At 42.2% G+C, this 27702-nt stretch overlaps 1 protein-coding gene across 1 annotated transcript in view; it reads left to right on the forward strand.

Annotated features, from left to right (window-relative positions):
- Nucleotides 1-27702, forward strand: part of FBN1 (fibrillin 1) — a 213232-nt gene that overhangs the window by 141408 nt on the left and 44122 nt on the right. Inside the window, exons 31-43 of the mRNA XM_054041544.1 lie at nucleotides 1251-1376; nucleotides 2402-2527; nucleotides 12782-12904; nucleotides 13639-13761; nucleotides 15688-15813; nucleotides 17755-17877; nucleotides 18784-18906; nucleotides 19990-20154; nucleotides 20558-20626; nucleotides 20732-20857; nucleotides 22414-22536; nucleotides 24165-24323; nucleotides 25451-25522. Of these exons, the coding sequence (XP_053897519.1) occupies nucleotides 1251-1376; nucleotides 2402-2527; nucleotides 12782-12904; nucleotides 13639-13761; nucleotides 15688-15813; nucleotides 17755-17877; nucleotides 18784-18906; nucleotides 19990-20154; nucleotides 20558-20626; nucleotides 20732-20857; nucleotides 22414-22536; nucleotides 24165-24323; nucleotides 25451-25522 (1584 nt within the window). The remainder of the gene's footprint in view (nucleotides 1-1250; nucleotides 1377-2401; nucleotides 2528-12781; nucleotides 12905-13638; nucleotides 13762-15687; nucleotides 15814-17754; nucleotides 17878-18783; nucleotides 18907-19989; nucleotides 20155-20557; nucleotides 20627-20731; nucleotides 20858-22413; nucleotides 22537-24164; nucleotides 24324-25450; nucleotides 25523-27702) is intronic.

A 27702-nucleotide genomic window follows, 5' to 3' on the forward strand; every position in this document is an offset into this window, starting at 1 on the left:
TGCTGTGAGTTCCATTCATTGTAATAGTAGGTCAGGTTGGTGCGGTTATGCATTAATAATCAATTCAATTAGGAGAAACAATGAATTCTTTGTCGGCCAATTTTCCACCCTAACTGTGAATGTAAAACCTTGGCAATTTAGCATATAAAGTTCTTCATGTTTATAAAATAAATTCTTTATGTTTGTGGTTCCTATCCTCATTTCCAGCACTTATTTTGCATATAAATTCACATTCCACTTCCAAATCTACATTTCCAGGCTAATGTGTATGCCAGCATTATTTGATTCGTAGGATGAACAGTAAACAGTCAGCTTTTTACCATGTAAGAGTTAATTGTCCATACAAAAACTTTAGGTGCAACCACTTCTGTTTGCTGCTGTTAGAAATATAAAAAAAAGAATAACAATCATAAGATTCTAGGACAAACAGTTAAAGTGAGTTGGTGTTTTGCAGCTGCATAATTACCAAAATCCACAACAGACCAGTCTGATAGTGAGTTACACCCTTTCCCTCTCAGGGGGTTCTCAATTCATGTCCTTGTTTTGCTGGTTTTTCCATGCAGTCACTGAGCAGAGTCTTGGATCTCAACTGTGCTGGTATATGTTGTTTGTGACAAAGAAAAATCTGGAGAGTTTTAAAAAGTCCAGATCCTATCAAGGTTGCAATAAACAGTGCAGTCTCAGTTCCTCAGATCAACCCCCAGTGATGGCTGATGTGCTGATCAAAACATATTTTAAATGCTGGAGAGTGTAAAGATATAGCCTGACTCGTCAGCAGGGACAAAATAAATCCAAGTAATTTATAATATTTTAGTGAAATAAATACATCCATGTTAATTATCCTAATATTGGGCTTAATCCTGCTTGTGTGGGAATTTTGTATGTGGAATGGCTTTTTAAAATCATTTAAGGTCCAGTACCTCTCACTGAAGTCAGTGGCAAAATTCCCATTGACTGCCATGACAGCAAGACTGGACCCAACATTTCTGATTGTGTGGGGTTATGTGGCGTGAAAAAGGTCCTTTAGTTGTTTTCCTACAAGTGATTTTGTGCATACAAGACTTGCTCCTGCTCCCATTGGAATCAGTTGGAGTTTTATATAAAGCTACATTTGGTTTAACTGCAAAGATTGATCACATGCACATATATCACAAAGCATAAAAAATTTTGTTTGCCATGATTTGTTGCAGTGCATTTCATAACAAGGAACACCTATCTAAAAGATGTGTTAATGTAAACTTTCCCTATAGATATTGATGAGTGTGAAGACAATCCTAACATCTGTGATGGAGGCCAGTGCACTAACATACCGGGAGAATACAGGTGTCTTTGTTACGATGGATTCATGGCATCTGAGGATATGAAGACTTGTATAGGTAAGTGAAAACACCTCCGATTCCTAATCTTTCTAACAAGCCATCTTCCTTAATTAAGTAATCAAAGATGATAATGATAACTAGATTTATTTAAAATATGTAAGCAAATAAAAATAACAGTGCGTGTCCTAGCAAGAATAATGAGTGTCCAGGCAATCAGGTGTCTTTTGACATTACATATCAAGACTACAAATATACTTGAATACCTGCATTTGGTGAAAAAAGGGTTTTGGTTCCAGCACTGTGCCAAATTGACCGTTGCCTCAAAACTGGCAAACACTAAAACTTAAAAAGCAGTGCTGCTGTATTTTGGCTAACTGTGGCCACATGGACAACCCCTCTTTGCAGACTATTTTAGTCAGTAGTAGGAATCATCTGCATGTGTTCAGAGCTCTTGGCTGAGTTAAGGAGCATGCATGGTGAGATAAGGTGACCATGCTGTCTCTCTTCGGGTCCCATTCCAGAATGTCTCTATGCAGCTCAGATCATAGAGGGTGCTGTAGGATGGCAGAATTAGGGGTGAGCCTAAATCAGAATTCTGGCCAAAACTGACACCAAGACAAAACCACGTGGGAGTTCAGCACGTTTTGGTAGAGCAAAATATTGAAGTCAAGATTTGCTGCATGGCTAGAAGAGTAGAATTTTACCTTTGCATTTTAAAATTGAAACACACTTAATGCCCTTGTGGAAACATCGGTGTAGAAAAAAATAAAATATATTGAGGACAGATAAAAGACCAAGTTTATCCTTAGCGTAACCCCATTAAATCTGGCCATTTGTGATTATTAATGAAAGTTGGAATTAAAGATAAGAGAGGCTGGGAAATAAAGACCAGTGCAATAACATAGCAATATTAAATCTGATTTGGAAATGTACAGTATTTTACATTGGTGAAGAATATTTAGCCTAATTTATTTTTTTCTCTGCACATGTAGACACATTTTTGTACCAGTACTAATGGCTCTAAGACATTGGGTTAGTTATGGTCTAAGAACTTTGTAAAATCTTAAAATTATGTTTTCTAGATGTCAACGAGTGTGACCTGAATCCAAACATCTGTCTAAGTGGAAGCTGTGAGAATACAAAAGGCTCATTTATTTGCCATTGTGATATGGGATATTCAGGCAAAAAAGGAACCACTGGTTGTACAGGTAAATTTTAAAGTTAATAATTATCATCTTCTGATTCTTCATTTCCCTTTTCTAGCATTTAAAACCCCTCTTGAATCTGTTTGATTTCTGTTCTCTGTGAAATGTTGCACTGTACAGAGTCACTGAGTTGGTATTGTGTTTGTATAGCATAATATTGGGCCTGATCCTTCTCCTATTGAAGTGAATGACAAATATCCCATTGAGAGCAAAGTTGGGCCTATTATTATATGGTTGCTGGTATGACCAAAAAGAACATGTAATTCAGCGTAACATGACAAGACCACATGAAGACCACTGCATTGGATTTGGATTAGATAACTGTATATGCAAATAACAGGCATCTATTCCAAATATTATTTTGGCAAACACTAGTGGCTTTAAATCTATCCTAAAATATATTTTCAGTTTTTGCAAAGTGGCAGCAGTACAGTTACCTGACTAGCTGAATTATAAACATATTTCAGCAAAACCAAAATGTAAATTATTTCATAGCGGCAGCCAGCCAGCAGTGCTGAGGTTCAAACTTACACGCTCAGAGGGCGATAGCATTAAAAACACAAGATGCTAGTATCTGAGCCAAGGTGTTGAGAGTCATGAGCTTTGCCCAAAATATGAGCACAAACATATGTTTAATTTAATTTTGAATACGGATTTAGAGTAAACACGGTTCTGGCAACCTTTATGAGACAAGTATATATGCTGATAGGTCTGTCCTTATAGAAGTATATTATTAATGTTGTACAATAGGTCTCAAAAAGGGATTATGCTGATTTTTTACAGCTTACATAGAACAATGGGGGAGCTGATGTTCTACTTGGTATATTAGACCTCGCCTGAAGTTGTGCATTAGTAACAGCTGCCTTTTACAGACATGTGAACTGATCTAAATCCAAGAAGTCCTTGATTTTACCCTGTAGACCAACATTTCAACATTCTTTGTTTCTACTCTAAATTATACAAAAAGATACAGAGCATTAGTTCTGCAGACTTGAAAAATCCTTGTGATGTTCAGTCACACCCACCGCAGCTATCACTCTCAGGGAAATGAAAGGTGATGACACAAATATTGGTTTGTGACATCTGCAGGGTTATACTGGTTGGTTAAAGCAGCCAGGAAATATTAAGTAATTGGTATGAGATGGAAGGGCAAATAAAGGTCCTACAGGGAAAGGATCTAGGATATTATTTGGAGGAAAAGTTTCTGGAAATTCTTGCCATATTGGTGACATCTGGTGTAGGCCAACTGGGAAAAAAATCTCACTTGAAAACTCATCCATGACAGTGTTGGTTTACTAATAGACAGAGTAAGGCTGAGAAATCTCTTCCTTCCAATCCCATCCTCTGATTTAAGCACTGATATCCAGATAGAAAGAACCAACTATTTCTGATACTTCTGTTTTCTAAAGTATTTCATCAGCCTTTCCCTCTCTTTATCCTTCCCAAAGTAGCCATTCCTGCCCCCTCCCTGACTCATCCATCCTACCTCGTCACACTTCTACATTTTGAGATGGAGATATAAATTCCAGCATGAGCAAACACAGACAGCCCCACCCCCCACCCCACCATGTTCTGATCCAGCTGGAATGCTAAAGCCACGGCAGCATGAGTGGAAGGAGAGGCTAGTCACCCTGAGTATATACTTGTCCAAGACACACTATTTTTAGTGTGCCAGCTTGATCAGAGCTAATGTGGAATTTACATCTTCAGCTGGAAATATTGGGCTTAACTACTTTCTCAACCACGGAGTCACTTAGCCAGTCACAGCCAGTGTAAGGAGGAGAGGGGGAGTCTTGATATTGTGAAGAGAAGCCAGCTAAATGGAGAGGGAGGCTGAAAGGTCTTGGTATCTCAAGAGCAGCTTCTTTCTGGGGGGGAGGAGGGTGGCAGTAAGGGAGGGGTCGGAAAGCCTGAAGAGCAGCTGCTTTGGCTCTGCCGGTTATTGGGGACGGGAAGTATAGTAAAGCAGAAGGAAACGCTTCTTGCAGTCCACCACAAGGGGTGCTGCTGTGCAACTCTCTGGTTAGCTCAGCAGCTCGCCAGGCAGAGAGGGCTGGAGTCTGCACGGACCTGCAGTTTGTGTACAGGAGGGGACAGGCTCGCCTTATGTGTAACTGACTTTGTGTACAAATGCTTGGTCAGCTGGTAGCCCAGCTCAGGCGAGAGAGCATTACTGAATCAGGGTAATGGAACACATTTTAAAAACAAGAAAAGCTCATCGTGTTAGAACAGCATCACTTGAAGGTTGGCTCCATTCTCGCTGTACTCTCCCAGTATCATTCCTTGTCCTATCACAGTTGGCTCACTGGGATCACTGCTGTATCAGCATCACACTACTACAGAAAACACAGCTAGTGGGCAGCAAATGAAGACAAAAGGGACATGAACACAAGGGCTGGCAGTGTGTGAAGTTTATGGGGGTGTGAAGGGTGAGACAGAAATGAAAACTGCCCCAAGCTAATGGCCTAGAAAAGGGATGATTGTACAATCCCCATTGCCATCAAAATGTGCACATTCCTGTGCACTAAAATAAAAAACCCAGTTTGACTGTTGAACTCTCCCTTCATTCTCTGCACAAATCTAATATCACAGCCAGACTTCCTGGGCCCAAGCAGATGAGCGCTATGGAGGCACCAATTAGTGTTGGTATCATAGAAAGGATTCTGCACTTGTGCTGACTAGCACCATGGTCATAGCGCAGAATTCTTTGCCTCGTATAGATAAGTCAAAATCATTCACTTCTTTAAAAGAACAAGCACTCCTGTGAAAAAAAATTACAAAAATGTGTATGGAGCTTCGACGGGGAGGTTCTCTGTTTCCTGAGAACAACTAAATAATGTCCTCTGGGTTACATTACAGTTTTGTCTAAATATTTCACCTCCCTTGTCATTACTGATTGTTTCCATTTTAACAAATAAACATGTTGTTTCCCCAATCATTTAGCAGTATTCAGAATCCACCCACTGACTTACATTCCCATCCCACACAGATGTTAGGTTTTTTCCCCTTCAGTTCTCAGTAAGAATGCGGATGGAGTTTAGGAAAACAGTTTGTTTTATGCAAAGATGTACATAGCCTATGAAGCCAGTCTAAGGAGAGTGCTACAAATGTTTCGTTTTTATTTACCTATAAAACAGGCTTTCCCATAACCAAATTAGGTGAGCTGATTTTAATTTTTCATAAAGAGGGAATGGGATGTAGTTGCTAGAGAAGAGGATTGTGGGTCAGGTATAGAGGTGCGCGGAGCCCCTTCCCTCATTCCAGATTGTCCAGCTGTCTGCAAAATTTCCCGTCACTGTGTGCGTGCGCATTATGTGGTGCGGAACATAAAGTCTTTGTGTTCATGCACAGGTAAAATCCCGTATTGGCACAAACTCACCTTTTCTTCATTGTGGTTCATTGCCCATGCCTAGGTGTTGCCTGTGAGTTCATAGTATCCCACTCTGGTTGTTTTAAAGCCATAGATTTACTGGATTTGACCTACATATGCTGTACACAGAGGGACAAATTCAGCTCTGATTTATGCCCCGTGTATCCTATCCTGTTGCCACTGCATGCATGCAACTTCTGTTGATGTCAGTGAGAGTTGTGTGGGGACTAGATAATCTCCTGTTCTTGCAACAGGTTTGCTTGAGGTACACATTAGGGCAGAATTGGGCTCAGACTGTCACGGCATTGAAGATGAATGTTTATAAAAGTCAGATAACAAATGCAGCAGAAGATAAACCAGCCTTCTCCACAGCAGGTTCAGAGAATTGAGAAAAGTTCAGAATGTGTGACTCAGCCAGGACTCCCAGTGAGGTCAGTGGGAGTATCCGTTGAGTAAGGAGTGTGCAGCATTGAGCACCATGGGTGTAATAGAGATATGGCCAGCGTCAGGCTCACTGGGCCCAGGGCAGAAAGCCCAAGCCCTGCCATGAGGGGCTGAAGCCCAAGCCCAAAGGCTTCAACCCCACGCAGTGGGGGGGGCTCGGGCTTCGGCTTCAGCCCCGCGCAGTCGCAGGGGTGGGCTCGGGCTTCAGCTTCAGCCCTGTGTGGTGGGTGCGGGGCTCAGCCTGCTCGGGCTTTCTGCCCTGAGCCCCAGGGAGTCTAAGGGTGCCAGTGCCAAAGCCCAAGCCAGGCCACACAGGGTTGAAGCCGAAGCCCGAGCCACTTAGCTTTGCAGGGCAATTGCTGTGCTTGCCACCCCCTAATGCCAGCCCTGAACAGAGAAGTGAATTAGAGCAAAAAGCCCACTCCCGCCCATCCTTGTGAAGATGATTATATATAAAAGAGTGGTCAGTACGACTGTTAATTACTACATACCTGAAAACAAACACATTGCAAAAGAGTATGGTAAAAGCAAGGACCCAGCCCTGCAGCTGTCACTCAAGAGCCATCCCATTGACTTAGAGTGGCCCTAACATTGCAGCTTGTAAAATGTGCTGCATTCTTAAGCCTGCTTCCCTCTCTTCCTTGCCCCTCCTCTAGCCTCCATCCATTAAAAACACGTTATGCCTCAGTTTGGTGGCACAGGAGAACTCTGATGTCAGTGAAACACATACATTTCCCCTTATGAATTTGGGAGCTGGCAATATCACATCCAATACTAAATGATGATGATACATCAAGTGGGGGAAGTACAGAAAGTTGATGGTGTATGTCAAACACATAAATTGACCCATGTAAAACTGGGAGATGCTCACAGTTATGTTGAATAAAAATCAAGACAGTTCCCAAAGGAAGGTAATGGTTTCCTAGGCCACTCACTGATTGCCAGGGTCAGGAAGTCATGGGGATAAGACTAGGAGAAATTAAAGTTTTCCGCCCTAGGTTTCTCTAGTTGCGTCAGAGGATGAATTTCAGCTGAGCTCTACTTTTCTACACAAATCCATTTTCTGCAAATTGCTTCTGCTGACCCACCTGCTGATATGGGATTTTCTCCATCAGGCAGGGACCCAGGAGGACATATGCCATGTGACTTTTATGTGATCTTCTCCATGGGATCTGGGCACAAACTCAAAATACAAATGGAACATCAGTCTGATAAAGATGACAGATTTGCAGAAAGAGCCAATAAATAAAAATCAGAAAATACTTTTACAGAAATTTGCAGACGCGAAAATAATAAACAAAGCTGGTTCACAGGTTGATATTGGATTAAATTCACCCCTATAGACAGCATGCTGCAGGCCCTCTAGTCTACTTAAGCCCCACTGAAGCCCTTAATGTGAAGTGTAAATGGTTCATAGAACCTTGCATGAGTTCTGTGTCTGGGATGAGTGTGTAAGTTTTCATGGTCTTTCAGTGCATTAGCTTCAGGGTGATACTGCAGTCCAAATGTAAAAAAACATCATTTATTCATAAAGTCTGGCCTCCTTCTGTCACCGCCCTTGCTCCTGTCAGCACTGGTGGCATGGCTTCTCCCACTCCATTCCGATGCAAAGAAATACACAGGGTTAGGTGCTGATGATGTACCACTAAATGGGTCTCTTCCATCTCTGCTTTCTGCCCTGGATTTTCAGAACATGCAGAAATACACATACATAATTGGTGTGTGTAGTCATTGTGCGCGCATCTTAGCTGGTTATTTGTTCATGCAGTTGCCATTTTTGTGAGCGTAAGTGCAGTAATTGCACATGCCAGTTGTGCATACATATTGTTGCTCATGCACAATTGGAAACATTTGTGCCTCTGTGATTAATGGGAGACACCTTATTTATTACTTAAGGCATGAGAAAAATAAGTATTAAGAGACGTCAAAAAGAAGTAAAATAGCCAGCTGTAAATGAAGACTGACGGTTTGTCCCCACTGGGCCTGGAATTGCTATGATGTCAGAGCTGCCTGTTATTTACCATGAGCATAGTCATCTGCTATAGTCAGACAGCTCCCTTGGTGTTAATGGGAGTAATGTGATTACAAAGATGAGAACACATGTGCTGCAGTGTGGGTGCACAATGGGACCAGCTGAGGATGCAGTGTGAGCCTTAAGATTGTAATTCCTTTGTTTTTCTTGGCTTCCCACAGAGTTATATTTAAAGGGAAACCTTCACACTGGAGGAAATTTAGGCAAAAAGAGAGTGTTTATACAGATCAGTGGCTCCACCTTGCTCTCTTTATTTTAGTAAGAATCCCACTGAAGTCAATGGGAATTTTGTTGGAGTAAAGTGTGGTGTCAAATTCTGACTTGGCTGGCATTTTCCTGTGTTCTCTTTGCCCCTGATTCTGGTACTCTTATTCCAGTTGAGTGCTGCCTTACTCCTTGAGTAGTCCTATGCAAATATATGGAACTGTTTGAAGAGTAGGGCACTTCATACTTTGAGGAAAGGTGGCAGAATCTGGCCCTTTGCTGTTCTGGGAGAGATCTGTTTCAGTAAAAGCTTTCCCCTTCAGAGCTCACTTTCTCCTTTGTGTGTGTCATCCTGAGAAGTCTGAATTCAATACTTATGGCATCCTCAGGCTAAATTAAGCCCCAGTGTAAGTGGGCACAACTCCCATTGATTTCATTTCCCCCTTTACACAGGGCTGCCGTTAGCCTGTAGGTTTTTTTGCCATGGATAGATTGGACCATTAGAATACTAAACAGTAGGATATCACTAGACCCAAGTGGAGTGAATGTCCATTCATTCCTTGGCATTGCAAGACGTGATGAGAAAATCAAGCTTCCAGCATCTAACTTTATAAAAGCAGAAGGATGGACCCTGCTCCCAGTGAGGTCAATGGGAGCTGGATTGTCTGCGATCAGATGATATAGGTCTGTTTACTATTTCTGAAGTTGCCTTACAAAATTGAATCTGTATATAACATAGCTGTAGCATAACTATTGCATGCAAGTTTCCATTTCATGTTTACTGGTGGTTTAAAAAATTCTTGGCAGAAAAATCTGGCATTACGTTGGTTTTTTTATGTTGTTTTGTTGTGCTCAAAAGGTTATAAAGAAGCATGTGATCACTTGAATATTTCAGAGCATCAAGTAATCAAATACAGAGCACCCTTAGTATTACCAGTGGTTTTAACAACTTTTTTAAAACACTCATGTCAAGACAGGGCCGCCCAGAGAGGGAGGCAAGTTGAACAATTTGCCCCGGGCCCCCACGAGAATATAGTATTCTATAGTATTGCAACTTTTTTTATGGAAGGGGCCCCCGAAATTGCTTTGCCCCAGGCCCCCTGAATCCTCTGGGCAGCCCTGTGTCGAGATTAAAGATGTAGACTGCTTGCCTGTTTTTTCTTGTCACTACATACTGTAGTTGACCTCTAGAACTTCTTTTTAGCCTTTCTCTTCACTCTAAGCCAAAATTAGCTTTCTTGACCACCCTTAAGGTCTTTAACAGACACTGGTTTCCTGCCTAGGGTAATATTGTCATCTTACAAGTTTCTGCACATGAATAAGGAAAATATGTTATATGGTTATCTGTTCCTGGCCTTGTTTTTAAACTTTTTTTAAAAGGTTTCATTTGCATGATTTCTAGGTTTGCTAGTGTTAGTCTAGATTAATGAGCAATCGACTCAGGCTGCCAAATTCAGATCTGGATCTGGACCCCAGCAACCAACTTTTGGACCCAAATATTGGGGATGTTCATTTCAGGTTTTTGCTTCAGACTCCTCTCTCATTTTAGTAGAAAGACCACAGAAAAAATGGGACCCCACCTCCTCCATTGCTCTGCGTAGAGGAGAAAAAATAAAACACAGCAGGCTCAATACTGTCACCCAAACTGGGATTTAAATTGCAAAATGATGGGAGTTGGCCTACATGTCATCAGTTCCCTCTTCCCAGACTCACAGCACCTCTGGAAGGGGGAGGATCTAGGGAGTGGGTTCTCTAGGTAGATTTCTTTCCCTAAGAACCCATAACATCTAGAAGGTTAATCCTTGCTTAATTTGGGGCTCCTCCTGGCAGCATTAAGTTACATACCTTGGCTGCCGGTTCCTCTGAAGGAGAGGTACTGTGCACTGAAATTGAAAACCAGAGCAGAAGGGCAAGAGAGCCACCACACCAGACATACTTCTGGGACTGGGAGCAAAGGCAGGCTAAGGTATAGATAACATGTGAGGGAACAAACATGCTGTACAGCTATGTATGGTTCCTATTGATCTGATTGGTTCCAGTAGTGCCCATGTGCACTATGCAAACATAACGTAGGGCACAGATTTGATTTGATTTGATTTTGATTTTATGCAGGGAAAACAGAACTAGGCTTTGATTAAATTTGATTTTATTCTTAGAACATATTTGAATCATCAGAATAACAGGGTTGGAAAGGACCTCAGGAGATCATTTAGTCCAACACCCTGCTCAAAGCAAGACTAATTCTCAATTAGATTTTTGCCTCATATCCCTAAATGGCCCCCTCAAGGATTGAACTCACAACCCTGGGTTTAGCAGGCCAATGCTCAAACCACTGAGCTAGATCTTACAGTCTAAAAGGCAAACAGACAGGCAAAGAAAGGATAGAAGAAAGGAATACAAAAAACAAAGCAAAATGATCAAGATGGTGTTTAGACATATCTTGATGATACAATAGTTAGTGAATATTTAAAAAAAAATTAGAAATATAAAACTCTCCCCAGTTGCTCCTCTCCCTAACTGGTATTAGTTGGACAGTTTCTGGTAGGCATGATAGTAGATGCATTGAGATCCTTGGGTTTGGAGCTGGGAATTCCCATGATTCCTAGTCCAGACCCCCGACCCTTTTTAATCTACCCCAAGATGAGAATGGGTTGGGTTCTCTGTATGTTAAATCATGCAGAGTTTTTTTTTGCCTGTGTTTTTCCTTTCCATCGACTGTTCTGCAGAATGGGATGATTTGGCCTAAGTTACCAATAAAGGCAGTTAAAAGGTCTGGGAACAACTGATACAAACTTTAAGAGGCTTGATGTGAATTCTAGACAGTTTACATCTGTATGGAAGTAGAACAAAACACACCTAGAGTCCTAGGATACAGTAAATGTTGTAAAAGCCATGGCTCATGGGTGTGAGAGAATTCCTGCAGCATTTGTTTTAGTTACCAGAAATAATTTCTGAAAACATTGTCTTTGAGTTTATACATTCTCCAAGTGCTTATATTAAGCACTAATTTTGTGTTGTGATAAGGAAAGAGCTGCATTAGGTTTGTTTTTCTCTATATACAATTTTACACTGCCCAAGAAACAAAATAAGGTGAAAACAACAAGTGCTTAAATGGAATGTGCTGGCAAGCCTGTGAAGGTTGAGGATTAGTATAGCTGGCCATATGTTGTCCTCAAGGATGGTGTCCTTTTCTTCCCTTTATTTAGGTTTGTTGAGTTCCTAATAAATAATACTCCCAAAGAGCTCAATCCTGTGCTTTGCTTTTCTCCCATCTGCCTTCACAATAGGACCAAACATAGTGGGCCAAATCCTCAACCCCCCCCCCACCGCTGCCATCTGCTTTGCGTCACTCTGGCCGTGCAAACATCGGCTTCACTGGGTCATGGGGGCTACCCTTGGCATGGAGGAATCTGCTAGTGGAGCAGAGCTGGCATATAGCACCAAACCCCATGCATGCTGTCTGGAGTGTGCCCAGTGCTGCGCCCCGGTGATCCCTTGCTGGAAGAATGGCCTCTTCAGGCCTGTGACCACTCAATGCAATTTAGAGCAGCCCTGAGCCCCCAGCAACCCCCCGGGTTTGGGTGGTAACAGTGTAATGCAGACTTTGCCTCCTTTTCCTCAGCTACAAAGTACAGCTCAAGATACAGGCTGGTAAAATGTTGGTGTCTCCCTAATGTAGGGTGCAAATCCTGGTCCTGACACTGGGTCTGAGTTAAACAGGTTTTGCCAAAGGGCTTTCCAAGGCTGTTCGGGGGAAATAGAACCCCAGGCTACGGAGCATCTTCTGCAGCTTCACTGCTCTAGCAATCTCCATGGCTGCTGTTCCCCTTCTTCCTGGAGGCCTGTGAATCCCCATACCAGCACTCTTCCAGCATCACCCCAATGAAAAGAACAAATACGGCACTCCAGATGTTACTGGGGCTTTAGAGTATATTACATCACAGGGCTCCTAGGTGCTACGTGCTTTAAAAACTGCCCCAAACCTCCTGAAAACAAAACACAAAAATAGTAGGCCAATACATGTTTGAAATAAGCCAACTATTCGGTAGCTTTTCTTTGCCATGAGTCTGTTTCTTTTATGCCTAATTCTTAAATGCTACTAGCAGTTAGAAGCAATTTAAGAAAGAAACATAGTGTTGCTGGATGTCAGAAAAGTTTGATGTGTGAGCTCTTTCACAAACACTCCCCTCCCCCTGTGTTATTACAGATATCAATGAGTGTGAAATCGGAGCCCATAACTGTGACAGACATGCCACATGTACAAATACGGCAGGGAGTTTCAAATGTGAGTGCAGCTCAGGTTGGATTGGAGATGGCATCAAATGCTCAGGTGAGTTTCATACATTATGTTTGATTTAGCATTGTAAGCCATCAACAAAAGGGTTTACACAGCTGTGGACAGCAACATTGTATCTACAAACTTTAAAATAAATCGTCACACGTGTTAAAGATGTCAGTTTATCTTATACTACAAAGGAAGAATTCACTGTCCATGTGGGAGACATGTCAGCATGAACAGTTTCTCTTGCTTGGCTTGCAAGACTGGTGGAAATGAAACAATGTAGGGAGATAGTTTGTGCACTTGGGGGGATAGCCTGACTCCATTGAAGTCAGTGGGAGTTTTGCCATTGACTTCAATGGAGCCAGGATTTTACCCTTTATCTTTAAGGGAGGGGTCTCGGTGGTTCCCAAGCGACACAGACATCCTAGCAAACTTTCTTAGCTGAGTTGCAAATATGCTGGAAATTCTCTGTCGGAGAAGAATATCTGAGTGGGGAAGGGAAGTGCCTGTCATGAAGAGAAGAAACAAATCTTCCTTCGAAATGAGAGAACAGCTGGACTGCTCTAAACTACTGAATGCACCAACCCAGAATATCCAGTGATAAATGCCGGGTGTTTTATTAAAGTCTGTTAAAACATGTCAAGTAAAAAATCATAAATGTGTGTCTTGTTTTTGTAAAAGATTATTTAAAGTAGCATTTCCCTGTGCTATGAACTGAGGTGTTTAGAGGTTGCATTGATGATGGATTTGGTTTTACTAATGCAGTTTTTGTTATATTAAAGATCTGGACGAATGCTCCAATGGAACACACATGTGCAGCCCACATGCCAATTGCAAGAACACAATGGGCTCTTACCGTTGCCTTTGCAAGGACGGCTACACTGGGGATGGCTTCACTTGTACAGGTGAGCTTTCTTTTGGAGTGATGCAGCTCTCAGCATATAACATGCATCGTAGTGACTAGTTCTAGGGAAAATTTACCCACTACTTACAGGTAGACTAATTTAAATGTGCAATGTTGGGTCAATATTTACAATCTAAATCTAAAACCTGATCCTGCAGTCTTTCTATGTGCAGAATTCCCACTGAATTGGACTTTTAAGTATGTATCAATTACAGGATCAGGATTGGGCAGCAAAGTGTTTTCTTTGACACTTTCCATCCTCATGTTAAGGTGTATTATGATATGTCATGTTGCGATGTCTCCCATTTCACGTAGCATGACATCATCTGGCATGAAAAAGTTGACCAGTATAACTTGACAGCATTTTTTTTTCCCTTGTGAGAATGGAAGGTTTTCATAACTGTTGCTTGTAAAGAGATGTGGGTGGCAAACTTATTAAAACAGCGCATGGTGGTATAATTGGACCAGTTAACAAACCAGATTATTGGCCACCCACATAACATTTGAGTAATAGGGCACATCTGTTAAAATTCCTTTGTATAGTTGCCTAAAATGTTTTTTTTTTTTTCCTTTTCAGAAGTGAGCATGTGGTCACTGCCCTCTTATTGCATGATCAGCGTAGTACCCTCAGGATGTGGTGCTCATACGTAGATGGGCCAAAGTAGCTACTTTTGAATAATGTCTTGTGTAAATTGTCACCAGAGAAATTCCCCACCCAGACTTAAGTCTTCTACTTTGAAGAACAGATTAGCACGTCACATCAGTCACTAGGAACTTTGCTATTGCGACTAATTTGATGTAGAAGTTGATACTATATGATACTACATTGATAGGCTGCAGTATGAACCCCTACAATATATAGAGATACAGAGAGTGGGCTGGATCCTCAGCTGGGGTAAATCAGCAGCGCTCTGTTATCTGTATCGGTTTACACCAGTTGAGAATCTAGCACCACATGCTTGACGTTAATTACATTTGAATTATTCTGTTAATACTCTTTATACAATTCATTCTTGAATTTGATTCAGCTTCTCAAATGGCCTTTGTAACCTCCATTTTTTTACTTTCTATATGTTCTTCCTTAATTTTGAAGCGGATATGAACTGTATCTTTGGGAGTTTTTTTAATGAGTATTAATTAAGTTTCTTAATTTTGATAGAATTCACCTTGAAATCCTTGTCATGCTTATTACTCATGAATTTGAGAGCTGGATAGAATGCACTAGAGTAGACTAGTACTGTGTAGTGTTTCTGCACAGCTTTGGCAATGTGTGCACATCAATCCTGATATGCAGTATCTTTGCTTTTCCAGTCCTGGATTTCTGTAAGCTGAGACTGCCAGCCAAGCTGCATTGCAGCAAACATGCTGTTTTTGTGATGTGTACAATGTCAACTAAAGACTAAGAGCCAAACTTTCTGAGAGGCAGTGTAGTCCAGTGGCTAGGGCACTGTTCCCAGCTCGGCCACTGACCCATCGGATGACCTTCACCACTGTCTGGCTCTGTCTCCACTCTCTCTCTTTGTCGTGTTAGAGTGGAAATTCTTTGGAGCAGAGACTATCTCTTACCATTTATTTGTACGTTGTACAGCACCTCATATAGTAGAGGCCTGATCTCAGTTGGGGCTCTACTGTTACACAGCAGTCACCAATCTCCCTCCACTTCTTGCTAATTTTAACCACTTTTAAAAATCTAGACTAATGGCTTCTTTTTTTCCTTTTCATTAGAAATTGTATTTTCAAAGTGACAGAAATGCCCCAAGCCTTTTAGTATGACAAGAGCTGCACATAACCTGACTACAATTTCTTCTGCAAATGTTCTCAATTAATGTAACAGTTAAGACTTTTGAATATATATGTGTCTTAGCTGAACTGAACATCAGTGAGAAAAAATATTTACAATATAATGCAATTCCTCTTCCTTTAACAGATCTTGATGAATGCTCAGAAAACCTGAATCTCTGTGAGAATGGGCAATGTCTCAATGCCCCCGGAGGGTATCGCTGTGAATGTGATATGGGATTTTTACCAAGTCCAGATGGGAAAGCATGTGAAGGTAATTCACTGTAACCTTTAAACAACACTCGACAAAATCTGCCTGAATAATATTTTATATTTGAAAAATGTTACAGTTGGTTGCAGTTGTGTTTACTATTGAAAACTGCATTAGCTTCCAAAATATTTTAGGGTAAAGTTTTTTGTTACTTTTTTCAGTTCATGCATCTGGACACTGATTTTGGTTTCAGAGCTCTAAACACATAGCTATGGAGAATAAAAACAGCTCTTTGAGGAATCTTTTACTGCCACAAAGCTAGTTATTCACTGATCTGGTGATCCAAAGGCTTTTCAGCCACTACTTCCCCTTGATCACCTTTTTTCCTGTCTCCCTTTCTGCTCATATCTCTTCAGCAGAGGTTGTCATAATATTGCCTTTAACCTATAGCGAGAGCAGCGTGTGGGAAGCAAGGGACTGAGCCAATGCCCACTGAAGTCAATGGAAAGACTTTCAATGACTTCAGTAGGCTTTAGATCAGTGCCGGGTCTGCTGCGGTTTGGTGCAGTTGGGCAAAAGCATATATATGTCAGCCCTGCAGAAGGGCACAGTTTATTAAGCTAATAAAGAAACAGATCTGAGCAAACAATGGGGAATTAAATCCTATGAATGTCTGATCAGATTCGAAAGTGTGTTGCCAGTCAACTCTTTGCGGCCCTTTTATATGAACTTTCAAGCGCTTGAGCTTTGCTAGTGCAAATACTTGTAAAAAGCAAATGTTTGCTGCAATCATGTTTCAAATTGTATATTTGATTGTAACATTTGAAAGCCACAGTTCATGTTGTAGTAATTTAGTAATTTAAGTCATCCATTCGAGGAACATAAGACACTATATGACAAATAACCTAGACAGCATAAATATAAAAATTTAAATCTTGAATTTTCTCACTTAATTGTTTACAAACTACTCAAATAATAGAGGGGAAGTTACTTAAAAAATCACAAATAATTTTGAGTGTTGAAAATAAGTTAGAATTTTTGCAATCTGTTTGCTAATAGAACAAGAAGAGAAACGTAATGAATGAATAACTCCTTGTGAATTGTTTGCTCCGATCCATAAATAAATGCATATTTTCCCCAAGGCTTAGATCTTTCAACTCAACCATCCTCAATGCATTATAGATACTGGTATTTGATGAAGTTCATAAGCACACTATAAATAGGATCTAGTACTTTTTCCAGCAAAATTTGTTTGGTGTATTGTTTCTTACTAATAAAGGAAGAGGCATGAATTGTGAAAGTTGAAATTCTGTGTAAACTAAAAACAAAATTAGATTTCTTAGTATTTCATCTATGAAACCATTTACTTTGAAACTATATAATCTTCAAACTAACTTTAACAGCCTGCATGGTGCCTCTCTCCTGTTGCTACAACAATCTTCTCTTGAATTCTCTGGTGTGTATGCTAACTGCAGAAGTATTTTAAAGTCCTTTGTAAACATGGTCTCTTTGTTACTGGATCAAGTTAGTCATTCATTATGCAGTTCATATAAGTATACTATAAACAGTGAGTCTGATACTGCAGTCCTCACTCAGGCAAAACACCATAGAAGTTACACCCAAGAAATAAGCACAGTATGTCTAATAATCTGTCATACGCAGTAAAACTGAATAAAAGGTGAATTTAATTTATTTGGAAAAGCCTGTGCATCACTTAAGTCCCACTTAACCCTTCAACCCCTTGTGCTGGCCATCTGCATAGAGCTGAATTTCACTTCCAAAGCAATTAAGTAAGGGGTTCTAGATTGGACTCTGTTGGGTACAAAGGCAAATCCTATATATTAGTATTGCAAATCTAAAATATATTTTACAAAACATGCAGGAGCAATCAGAATCCAGTTCCATGCTTAGTTTTCTGAACGCTTATTCAGACAAGATTTTAGTCCGAAGTTTATAGCGAAAATATCACGCAACCTAATTTTCCCCTCCTTTTTGTTCTTACAGATATTGATGAGTGCTCCCTTCCTAACATCTGTGTCTATGGGACTTGTCATAACCTCCCTGGTCTATTCCGATGCGAGTGCGAGACAGGCTATGAACTGGACAGAACCGGTGGTAACTGCACAGGTGAAGACTGGTTTTAAACAAGATCATTTTTAACACAGCTAGCTGTCAATGGACTGGGCTGTTACCTAGGGCATCCATCATGTCAGAGGGGCAGCTGGGCCAAATTTGAGTGTTGTTATGACCCATTGTGTCAGGTCACAATGCCACTCACTCAAACGCCAAATCCTCTGCTCTACGACTAAGAGGAACCAGCAGCACACCAAAGTTTTGTCTAGAGTTGCAGACTCTTGAGCAGCCTCTGAACATAGCAGTTGTTATCTTGACCAACTCCTTAAGCAAAGCTCTAGCTATATTATAACAATTAGATTATAAATAAGAAAGTATGGAACTACACTAGATCCTTCAGTGCAAAACAGCACAGTGGGCAAAATAGGAACAGTAGGAATTTACATACAAATATTTTGCCTGATTTTGCGGGCTGTGCGGTCATCCCCGAATCTGTTCCCTGCTGAGGTGTGAATCCCTGGGGTTCCACTGGTCAAGGGAAGAGGTGTCGTGCCTTTCCTTCCACGTCTCCCACAGGTTGGGATCTGCTGGGCCCTGTACTTTCTGCTCCCAGAGACACATGGGACAATATGGCCCTCAACATGATTTCTCTGCTTGATATTTTTGACCAATGCGATTAATGTTTTGGCCTCTCTTATGGTGCATTTCATTATGTAGAATCATTCTTTCTGGCAAAAATGAAGCATTTCTCAGTGAAATATTGAATTCATGTTGGACTAGTGCTCTGTTTCCACAGTTTCAGTGGTGGTTTTTTGTGTGTAGATTTCTGTAGAGGGAACATACACCCCACAACAAGCAACGGAGCTGATTATTTCCTGAGACTGACATTCTGACACCTGGCATGTTGTTGGTTTAGGTGGAATATTGGGGAATTCTCTATCTGCCCCTTTGTTGTTTCAGATGTTAACGAATGTGCAGATCCCACCACCTGTATCAGTGGCAAGTGTATCAATACCGCTGGCAGTTACACCTGTGAGTGCCCTCCCGATTTTGAGCTGAACCCCACCCGTGTTGGCTGTGTTGGTAAGCTGTCATTTCCTGTATTATTTAGAGACGAAGTGGCACAAAGGGGCAGTAACTCTAGCTTAAACAGCCAGCTGAGGATTCCCAGGGTATGATGGAAAGCTCTTGGAGCAGACTCTGCAGTTCCCGCCCTACTGCTCCTGGCTAATAGGGTGTGGTGAAGGGTAGGGAATGTGGCCTGAGCAGTACTGCACTTCAGCCATTTCCTGCTGCCAGAATAGCCCCTTGGGGCTTGTTGCAGCTGTGCACAATTTAGAGGCTGCTTTAAATTGCACCAGGGCCAAACCAGCCTCTGTCTGGCCTTAAGACTGAAGAAACACAAACGTGTGGCATAAAGCCAGCATACACCCTTGGATCCTGCTTTGAATGCAACTCAGCCAGACTTAATTATCATCATCAAAGGAGATACTCTCGTGAGTAAATTCTGGAGGAATAGGCCCCAACTTTCTCAGAACCTCCCTGGTCCTGGATTGTTTCCTTCGGTTGAAATGCATTTTAATGTCTAAGTGTATGTGTTGAATAGATGGTTTCATTTGTAAATCTCATTAATTTCAAGGACAGGAAAGAGGAGCAGTTCCTAGGAGTGGAGGAAGGTGCTAATACAAGCATGTGAGAATAAGAATAGGCACCTAAATGATGAAGGACCTGGGTCTGCTCTTGCTCAGAAGTTCCTTAGTCTATGAGCAGTCCCACTGATTGCAGTGAGACTGTTCGCAGGGTGAGGTGCTGCCCAATGTAATCGTGACAGTAAATTACTTCCAACCACAGCTTTCTCATGTGAAATGAAGGTAATTTGGAGCTCTCGCTCTCTCTCAACATTGAGACTGCCCGAATATCATTAATTCATTTATTTGTATTACCATAGCACCTAGAAGCCCTAATCATGGACCAGGACCCCGTTGTGCTAGGCGCTGTACAAGCACAGAACAAAAAGATGGTTCCTGCTCCAAAGAGCTTACAACCGAAGCATGAGACAAGAGACAATAGATGGGGACAGACAGACAGAGAGGGGAAGCACAAGGAAACAAAACTTTCTTCCCTTCCATCAGATGTAATGTTTGTTTTTGTGTGCATTTTGAATAGACACACGTTCTGGCAACTGTTACTTGGATATTAAACCACGAGGAGACAATGGAGATCTAGTCTGCAGTAATGAGATTGGGGTTGCTGTTTCCAAGGCCTCTTGCTGTTGCTCCCTGGGGAGAGCGTGGGGAGTTCCCTGTGAACATTGCCCACCTGTGAACTCAAGTAAGTCAACTTTACTGGATTATACCTAACCATATATGCGTGCTTCTTTCTGTCTCTCTTCACTTTCTCTAGATAGTGGGAATGCTAGTAAAATAATGTACTAGGTACATACAAGTACTAAACTGCCTGAAAATTACACCAGTCATGGTACAAAATCTGCTGGCTTTGAAATATTATCAATCAGCAGGTGCATTGTAATGGCTCTTGCATGGTTGTGCTATTGCTTGGACACCAGAGTCTGTGTTAGCCAAGGAGAAAAGTGATACCTGATTTTGCACAGTGGGGCCTTGTTTCAGTATTAGGCTGTTTTATAATGTGCTATAATAAGCTTTACAAGTTCAAATATCATTGTGATGAAGATGTTTAAACTATTTTAGGTTAATAAAATCTCTTTTGTTTTCAGCTGAATATAAGGTTCTGTGCCCTGGAGGGGAAGGATTCCGACCAAACCCAATTACAGTTATATTGGAGGGTAATGCTTATTTTTTCATGCTTTTACCTGTCTTAAATTGCAACATTCTATGACAAACTTGATTTTTCGTGGCATGAAATAATGTTAGTCTTGTTACTTTGTTAGATATTGATGAGTGTCAAGAATTACCTGGACTTTGCCAAGGAGGAAAATGTATTAATACATTTGGTAGTTTCCACTGTCAGTGTCCAAATGGCTACTATTTGAACGAAGAATCTCGAGTCTGTGATGGTATGTAATCTTAGGGTTTACTCGGCATGGGCATTTATTTCTTATCAACGACTGGCAACTGAGCATCCATCAAAATGACCTGTTCCTTAAAAGAACACCAACAGTGCAATTGCAGAAATAGTAGAGCTGGTCAAAAATTTTCCTTAAAAGAGTTTTTCAACAGAAAATTCCTTTTGGATTAAATGGAAATTTTTGCAAATGTTTGCTTAACATTTTCTGGTTTTCATCAAAAACACAAAATCTTACTGTTTTCGGTTTCCAGTTGCATAAAAATATCATTTCTTGATCAGCTCTAAGAAATAGCAGTTTGCTGATGGACAATATAATTCTTTATGTGACCATGCGCTGAAACCAACAAGCAGCTTGCTGCTTGTGTTTGTTGGGCTGGATTAAATGGCATCATTCATTTTAACCATAGCTCATTGTCCATCTTCCTGCAGGCTAAAGCATGATGATCTGAGACTCTGACGGAAAATATTTTTTTACTACAACCTTCCCTCTCCCCTTCTCCCCTGCAGTAGGTAGCATGCTTTCAGAACATCACGGCCATATACTTAAACCCAGTCCTGCAGCCATCGGGTTGTATTTTGTATGAAGTTTTAGTCCAACGCCCCAAATCTGATCACTAGTTTTTCATTTTCCAGGTTGCCTTCAGCCTCCCAGCTCATTGCTATAATTGTTTGTTTCTCATAGTGCCCACAACATGTAGAGCCCTGTGCAAACCTACAGGAAGATTCATGCCCTGGAGAATTAAATTAAAAATTTAAATTAAAAATCAGACACACATACTTTCTGTGAAGTTCTGCACCCTATGGAGCTCAACATCTGGTTTCGTGTGCAGTAGAGAGGAGATATAAATCTACCTATCCCTATAGATTGTTTAAAATGCAGAAGGCTACTTAGTGATTTTTTTAATATATTTTAAGCTTCCAGTTTTATCCTGTTCCCTTGGCTTGGAACCCCTTGATGTGTGTGTGTGGCATCATTTAATGGATGCAGCTCTTTCACCTTCCCTGCTCAATAGCTCAAATTCCCTAAAGGCCTGAGCAGTCCACTGCAGCATCCTGTGATCAGATGGGTTCTCTGCCTCTATCCACCAGCTATAGACCCCTGTCAGACTTATGGATGCAGACACACCTGGACAGACTGATCACTGAGCCCTTTTGTCACAAAGAGATAGAGACCAGGAGTGTAGAATGTGTGATCTGTCCTGATACCACCTTATTTCAAAGCATCTCCAAAATTTTTCTGGGTAACAGAGAGGAAATGGATTCTCACTGTTCTGGACCCATTGAATATGCCAGGGGCCCACTCCCCTGGCTAGTTGTGAGGCCCTTAGGTTCACCTATAGACCTGTTTAATCATGAAATGCCCCTTCTGCCATGCAGGCCTGCCCCATCATGACCCAGCAGCTCAGATTTTCTTTAAGTGCCCCCAGCGAGTACATTGTTACCCTGAGCGCTGCTAAAACAGCTTAACCCAAATTCACCGATTCACAAAAGAAATTTAGACCAAAATCTGCTGCAATTATTTAATGTCTTGTTGTTTTCTTATAGATATTAATGAATGTGATACACCTGGCATTTGTGGGCCTGGCACTTGTTATAACACTGTTGGGAACTACACCTGTATCTGTCCTCCCGACTACATGCAAGTCAATGGTGGCAACAACTGTATGGGTATGTTTTTTTTAAAGTGTTCCTTCTACATTGCATGTCAGGGCTTCCGATGATGTAATTCAGCCTAGCTCTATGGAGTTCACTTATACAAAAGAATTAGCATTGACTTGAATGGAGTTAATGTCGATTGACACCAACCGAGGTTCTGTCCTATTTCTTTATTTGTATTAAGTCAATGAAGACAGGTTTTTGTCAGAGCTTTACTAAATACCACAATTCACAGATCAATGTAGAGTCTGTTTAAATCAGCATAACTGCATGTTCCCATTTCCTTATACCCACAGCAGAAAGTGTCATATTTACTCTTTGTATGGTATGAATTTCACATTTTAATCTCTTGGCAAGGGTGAGTTTTCATGAGCCATATCTGGTATTGATCTCTGCACAGACCTCCCAACTGGAGAGTTCATTGTAAAAACTGTTGGCTGGCTGTAATGTTTTTATGGTGGAAATTCCTAACATCAAGGGCTTGTTCTTGCTCCTAATGAAGTCAGTGACAAAACTTCCATTGACTTTAGTGGGACCAAGATCGGGCCCCAAAAGACCAATAACCATATCTTTGTGGAGCATTATGGCCAGACTGCGGCTGTAAAACCACTGGCCATATTAGGAGTGATGTACACCGCCCCAGCAGAGCTCACAAAGGCATTGTTAGCCATGGCTGCACACTTGTCCTATATCTCCTGTTTTGGGGAGTCTAACACCAGTGGTGCTGATAGATCCCAGACTCCTTGTGATGCCTGTCCTTATGCTCAAGAATTGATACAGTGCCCAGCCCTTGCTCCGGACCAGAAGATAGAGACCCCGTGACCTTTGCCTCACAATCTGTGCAGGGCTAGGCACAATCTCACTCTGAATGTGTACTGTTGTAAAATAGTGCATACAGTAGTGGCCTGCACTATTATAAGGACATTTATCAAGAGAAGATGGGCTAAATGCTCCAGTTCCTGACACCACACAACCCTTGAACGGTGTCAGTGAGTACAGATTTGGGTCCACCTCTCAAGATTTATCACAGTGTAGACACTTTGCAGTAACTCCCCTGAGGTTTTGGGTGGTTTCTGCACTGTGTGGCAATCTTGTTTCCTTTGGTTTCAGTTTAGCTGTGTTTGGCCTCGTCCATCTTTCACTTTGGCTTTTGAGCTGATACAGACCTAAAATCTCCATGTGAAATTTGGGAAAACCACTGAGTTTCACCTGGTTTTGCATCAGAATGATGTGACGTTATAAACTATGCATGATTTTAAGATCAGCCATAAATGTGTTCAGGTTTGCTCAAGTCTGAGCCAGGGTTTGCAGGCCTTAGTGAATCCTTTGAGTCTGCTTTGAGTTATGGCCAGTTTTGGGGGAGGGGGAATGATTTTTGTTGTAAATTTTAGGGGTGACTCCACAATGGCTGAGGGTCACTAATATAAAACACTACTGAACAAGCTTCCTTCAGTGACTGCTTGAGGGACCTACAAATCAGATGTTTAAAAGAGGTGACCTAGTAAAGGTAGCATGGAACTGTGCTCAGGAACTTGGGGAAAGGAGGCTGTCTAATAAGAGTGGTCTCTCATTGACACTTCATATATTTCAGCGAAGTGCTAACACACAGTACCATCATTATACTTTTGTTTTCTTTGCAGATATGAGGAGGAGTCTGTGCTACAGAAATTATTATGCTGACAATCAAACCTGTGATGGAGAACTGCTCTTCAATATGACCAAGAAAATGTGCTGCTGTTCCTACAATATTGGACGTGCATGGAATAAGCCTTGTGAACAATGCCCTATCCCTAGCACTGGTATGTTTAATTTGAAAGCTACCTGAAGGCCCTGTTAACAATACGATTACTGCAAGCTGCTATAAAATGAATTGCTAGAGAGAGGAAAGTGCTATGTATTTTGTACAATTGTGTATGTGTACAATATACAAATATGAAATAATACATTTCTCATTATACTTGTGCCCTGGAGATGATCCTTTCAAGTAAGAGTTGAGGCACATGAGTAGGTCATTGTAGAGCACTCTGCATTCCTGCTGCTATGCTCTGCCTGTTCTGTGAATTACTGGAGGACTTTGTTCTGCACGACTGTCCATCTGTCCCCTTTGACAAACGTGTATGGGCCAGATGCTATGGGCCAGCCAAGCTGTGTTTGGCATGTGACCAGGAGTGGGGTCATAGGTGGTGCTAAGCCATCTGTATGTTCCCCTGATCCTGGGGCAGCCAGGCCCAGCGCAGTCCTCATCATAAAACACAATTGTATTTTACCCATTGCTGCCAAGAGCCCCAAGGAGCTTTTCCAGCAGCCAAGGGATTGCAGGGGCACCTCCACCCCTTCCAAGGATGATACCTATGCGGGATACAGGAAGCGTGTAGCTTAGGAGTTGCTCTGACAGTCCTGTGCCATTGCACGATTCCTCCACACTGGGGGAATCTTCATCAAGCTGGATCCACTAGGTGTTCCTCTGCTTCATGCTGACGAGCAGGCGCAAAACAGACTTATCAGACCTGAGAACTGGCTCCATCCTGGTCATTTGCAATTTTTGAAAATAATGTGTTGATTTCCTAATTACGACACAGGTTTGTGAAGTACAGACCTGGACCTGTGCATACAAAGTACAATGCACCCACTTAACCTGACAAGTGTGTACCTAATAATAATACCTGAATAAATATCCAATCCAAAGCCCCCTGAAGCCAATGAGAGTCTTTCCATTTGGCTTCACTGGGCTTGGGATCAGAACCCCATTACAAATCTGGCAATAGAATGTGCACTCATGCAAGGTACCACATACCTTTTTTGAAAATCCGTCCCTCAAAAGGTACAGAAAAAAGTGGAGACTGCATTTCTCTCAGGCTTGGGGTGAAATTACTCGCTTAATTTGATACATTCAAGATAACCGTTGTCTTTTTTTTTTCTGTTACAGATGAATTTGCAACACTCTGTGGAAGTCAAAGGCCTGGTTTCTTCATTGACATTTATACAGGTTTACCAGTTGGTGAGTTGTGATTACTGTTTGGAGTTAAATTCCACGCTACGTATGTACTGGGAAAGGGAGGCATTGTTTTCACAGTCAGCTCTTTCCTGGAGAGGAATAAAGACTAAACAATGCCACGAAATTCAACCTTCTGTGCAACCCTTAACCCTTGTCTTAGGCAGAAAGTTTGCAGGATCTGATTTAACTCCTCCTAGCTGGCAGCTCTGATTATTGCTGCTTGTGATCACGGCAATCTAAAGCTCTGAAGAAATGGTAATTGAGCTAGATGAATGGCTTGTAGACACCAGAGAGCGGAGAGGTTCTGAGAATAAGGCCAATGAACATTGGGTTTCAGAGGAATTAGAAGTGTTTCCTTTTGACTAAAGCACAGATTTAATCTGACATTTCACACCAATCCCTCCGTGTATTGATTTAACCCAACAATCCCTTTTTCTGTTCACTAGAATATTTCTCACATGCGGTATCATGTGTAACATTGGTATTGTGTGTGACAAATGAATTCCTCATTTTCTCTTTTTGTTTTGTTTTGTCAAAGAGGCCAAATTCGTCCCTCGTGCGGGCTTCCTTTTGTTTTTATTCCCACGAAAAGACAAATAAGAGGTGGAGCAAGCGTTGTACAACAGACGAGCAGAACTATAGTATATAGACAGCAACAAAGTGAATTATCCTCCATATATTATGGTGATGGGCACTATAGAACCCTACAATAGGATCTAATCAATCAATTCTAATAAGATATAGTGTATAATATGGAAAGGAATTACTAGAAACATACTGTACATTTTGTTCCTGGTCTTCTGAGGAGCAAAGCACCAGATCTCATTGACCAAAATCATCATGCACCCTATGACCAGCAAATTAAGTTACACATAAGTTTTAAGTGGCAAGTAGTAAAGTACCTGCCCCATCACCTGCTCAATCAGAGGCAGTCACGTGAGACTGTGTCCAGCCCTGCATGGTCTGAGCCTTGTCTGTACCATCAGGGCCGGATCCAAGTTTTTTCCCCTAAGCAAAAAAATTTCCCTGTGCCCCCCTGGCCCCGCCCCAACTCCGCCCCTTCCCGACCCATTCCAACCTCTTCCCCAAATCCCCGGCTCCGCCTCCTCCCCCAAGCGTGCCGCATTTCCCCTTCTACCCCTCCCTCCCAGGCTTGCCTGGGAGAGAGCGGGGAGAAGCGGAGCGCTCGGAGGAGGAGGCAGAGATGAGCTGGCGGGGGGGAATGGTTCCTTTGCCCCCCCCCAGGGTTACTTCCTGCGGCCCTCACCGGGCCCCCCGCCGCCGCAGCTCACCTCCGCTCCGCCTGCTCCCCTGAGCGCGCCACCGCCGCTCTGCTTCTCCCCCCTCCCTCCCAGGCTTGCCGCAAAACAGCTGATTCGCACGGCAAGCCTGGGAGGGAGGGGAGAGAAGCGGAGCGTGGTGCGCTCGGGGGAGCAGGCGGCAGTGGAGCGGAGGTGAGCTGGCTCCCCCCGGGTTACTTCCTGTGGCCCACCCTGCGCCCCCAACCGCTGTAGCTCACCTCCGCTCAGGGCCAGCTCCCGGCTTTTTGCACCCCAAGCAACCAAAAAAAAAAAAAAAAGGAGCCAGAGCGTGCCGCCCCTTGGAAAGTGCCGCCCCAAGCACATGCTTGGAGCGCTAGTGCCTAGAGTGGCCCTGTGTACAACGTAATGTGGTGTGCACTGTGCAAATGAGGATGGAGTCACCCTAGGTAGGGATGGGGTAATGTAAATGTGCACCATATGCAGATCCTGCAGTAGCAGTTAATAGCACGTGTTGCAGTCTGCAACCCCGGCAGCTGTAGTATTTTATTCTGCTAGCCTTGTTCTAACTGGAGTGCAGCAGCCAATGCAACTGACTTTTGGTGTCCTCATGTACTAGTGTATCCCTAGCCACCAGCCACACTGATACATTGTGCAGCAAACACACACTTTTTCAGTGACTCTTGGGACCTTCATAGGACTTGCTGGGTTGTGATACCTGAACTGCTTCTTTTACTTCTTCAGGAGGGCAGTAGTAGCCACTCCCACTTCTTACACACACTAGGCCAGTGGTTCTCAACCCATGGCCCACTTGCGGCCCAATCAGCACACAGCTGCAGCCCATATGACATCCTCAGCGCCCTACAGGTAGTATAGATAGTGTGTAGATGTGGCCCACATAGCCCATGGAGAACTGCATATGTG

This window comes from Malaclemys terrapin, chromosome 10 (genome assembly GCF_027887155.1).
Source record: "Malaclemys terrapin pileata isolate rMalTer1 chromosome 10, rMalTer1.hap1, whole genome shotgun sequence".
Lineage (NCBI taxonomy): Eukaryota > Metazoa > Chordata > Testudines > Emydidae > Malaclemys > Malaclemys terrapin.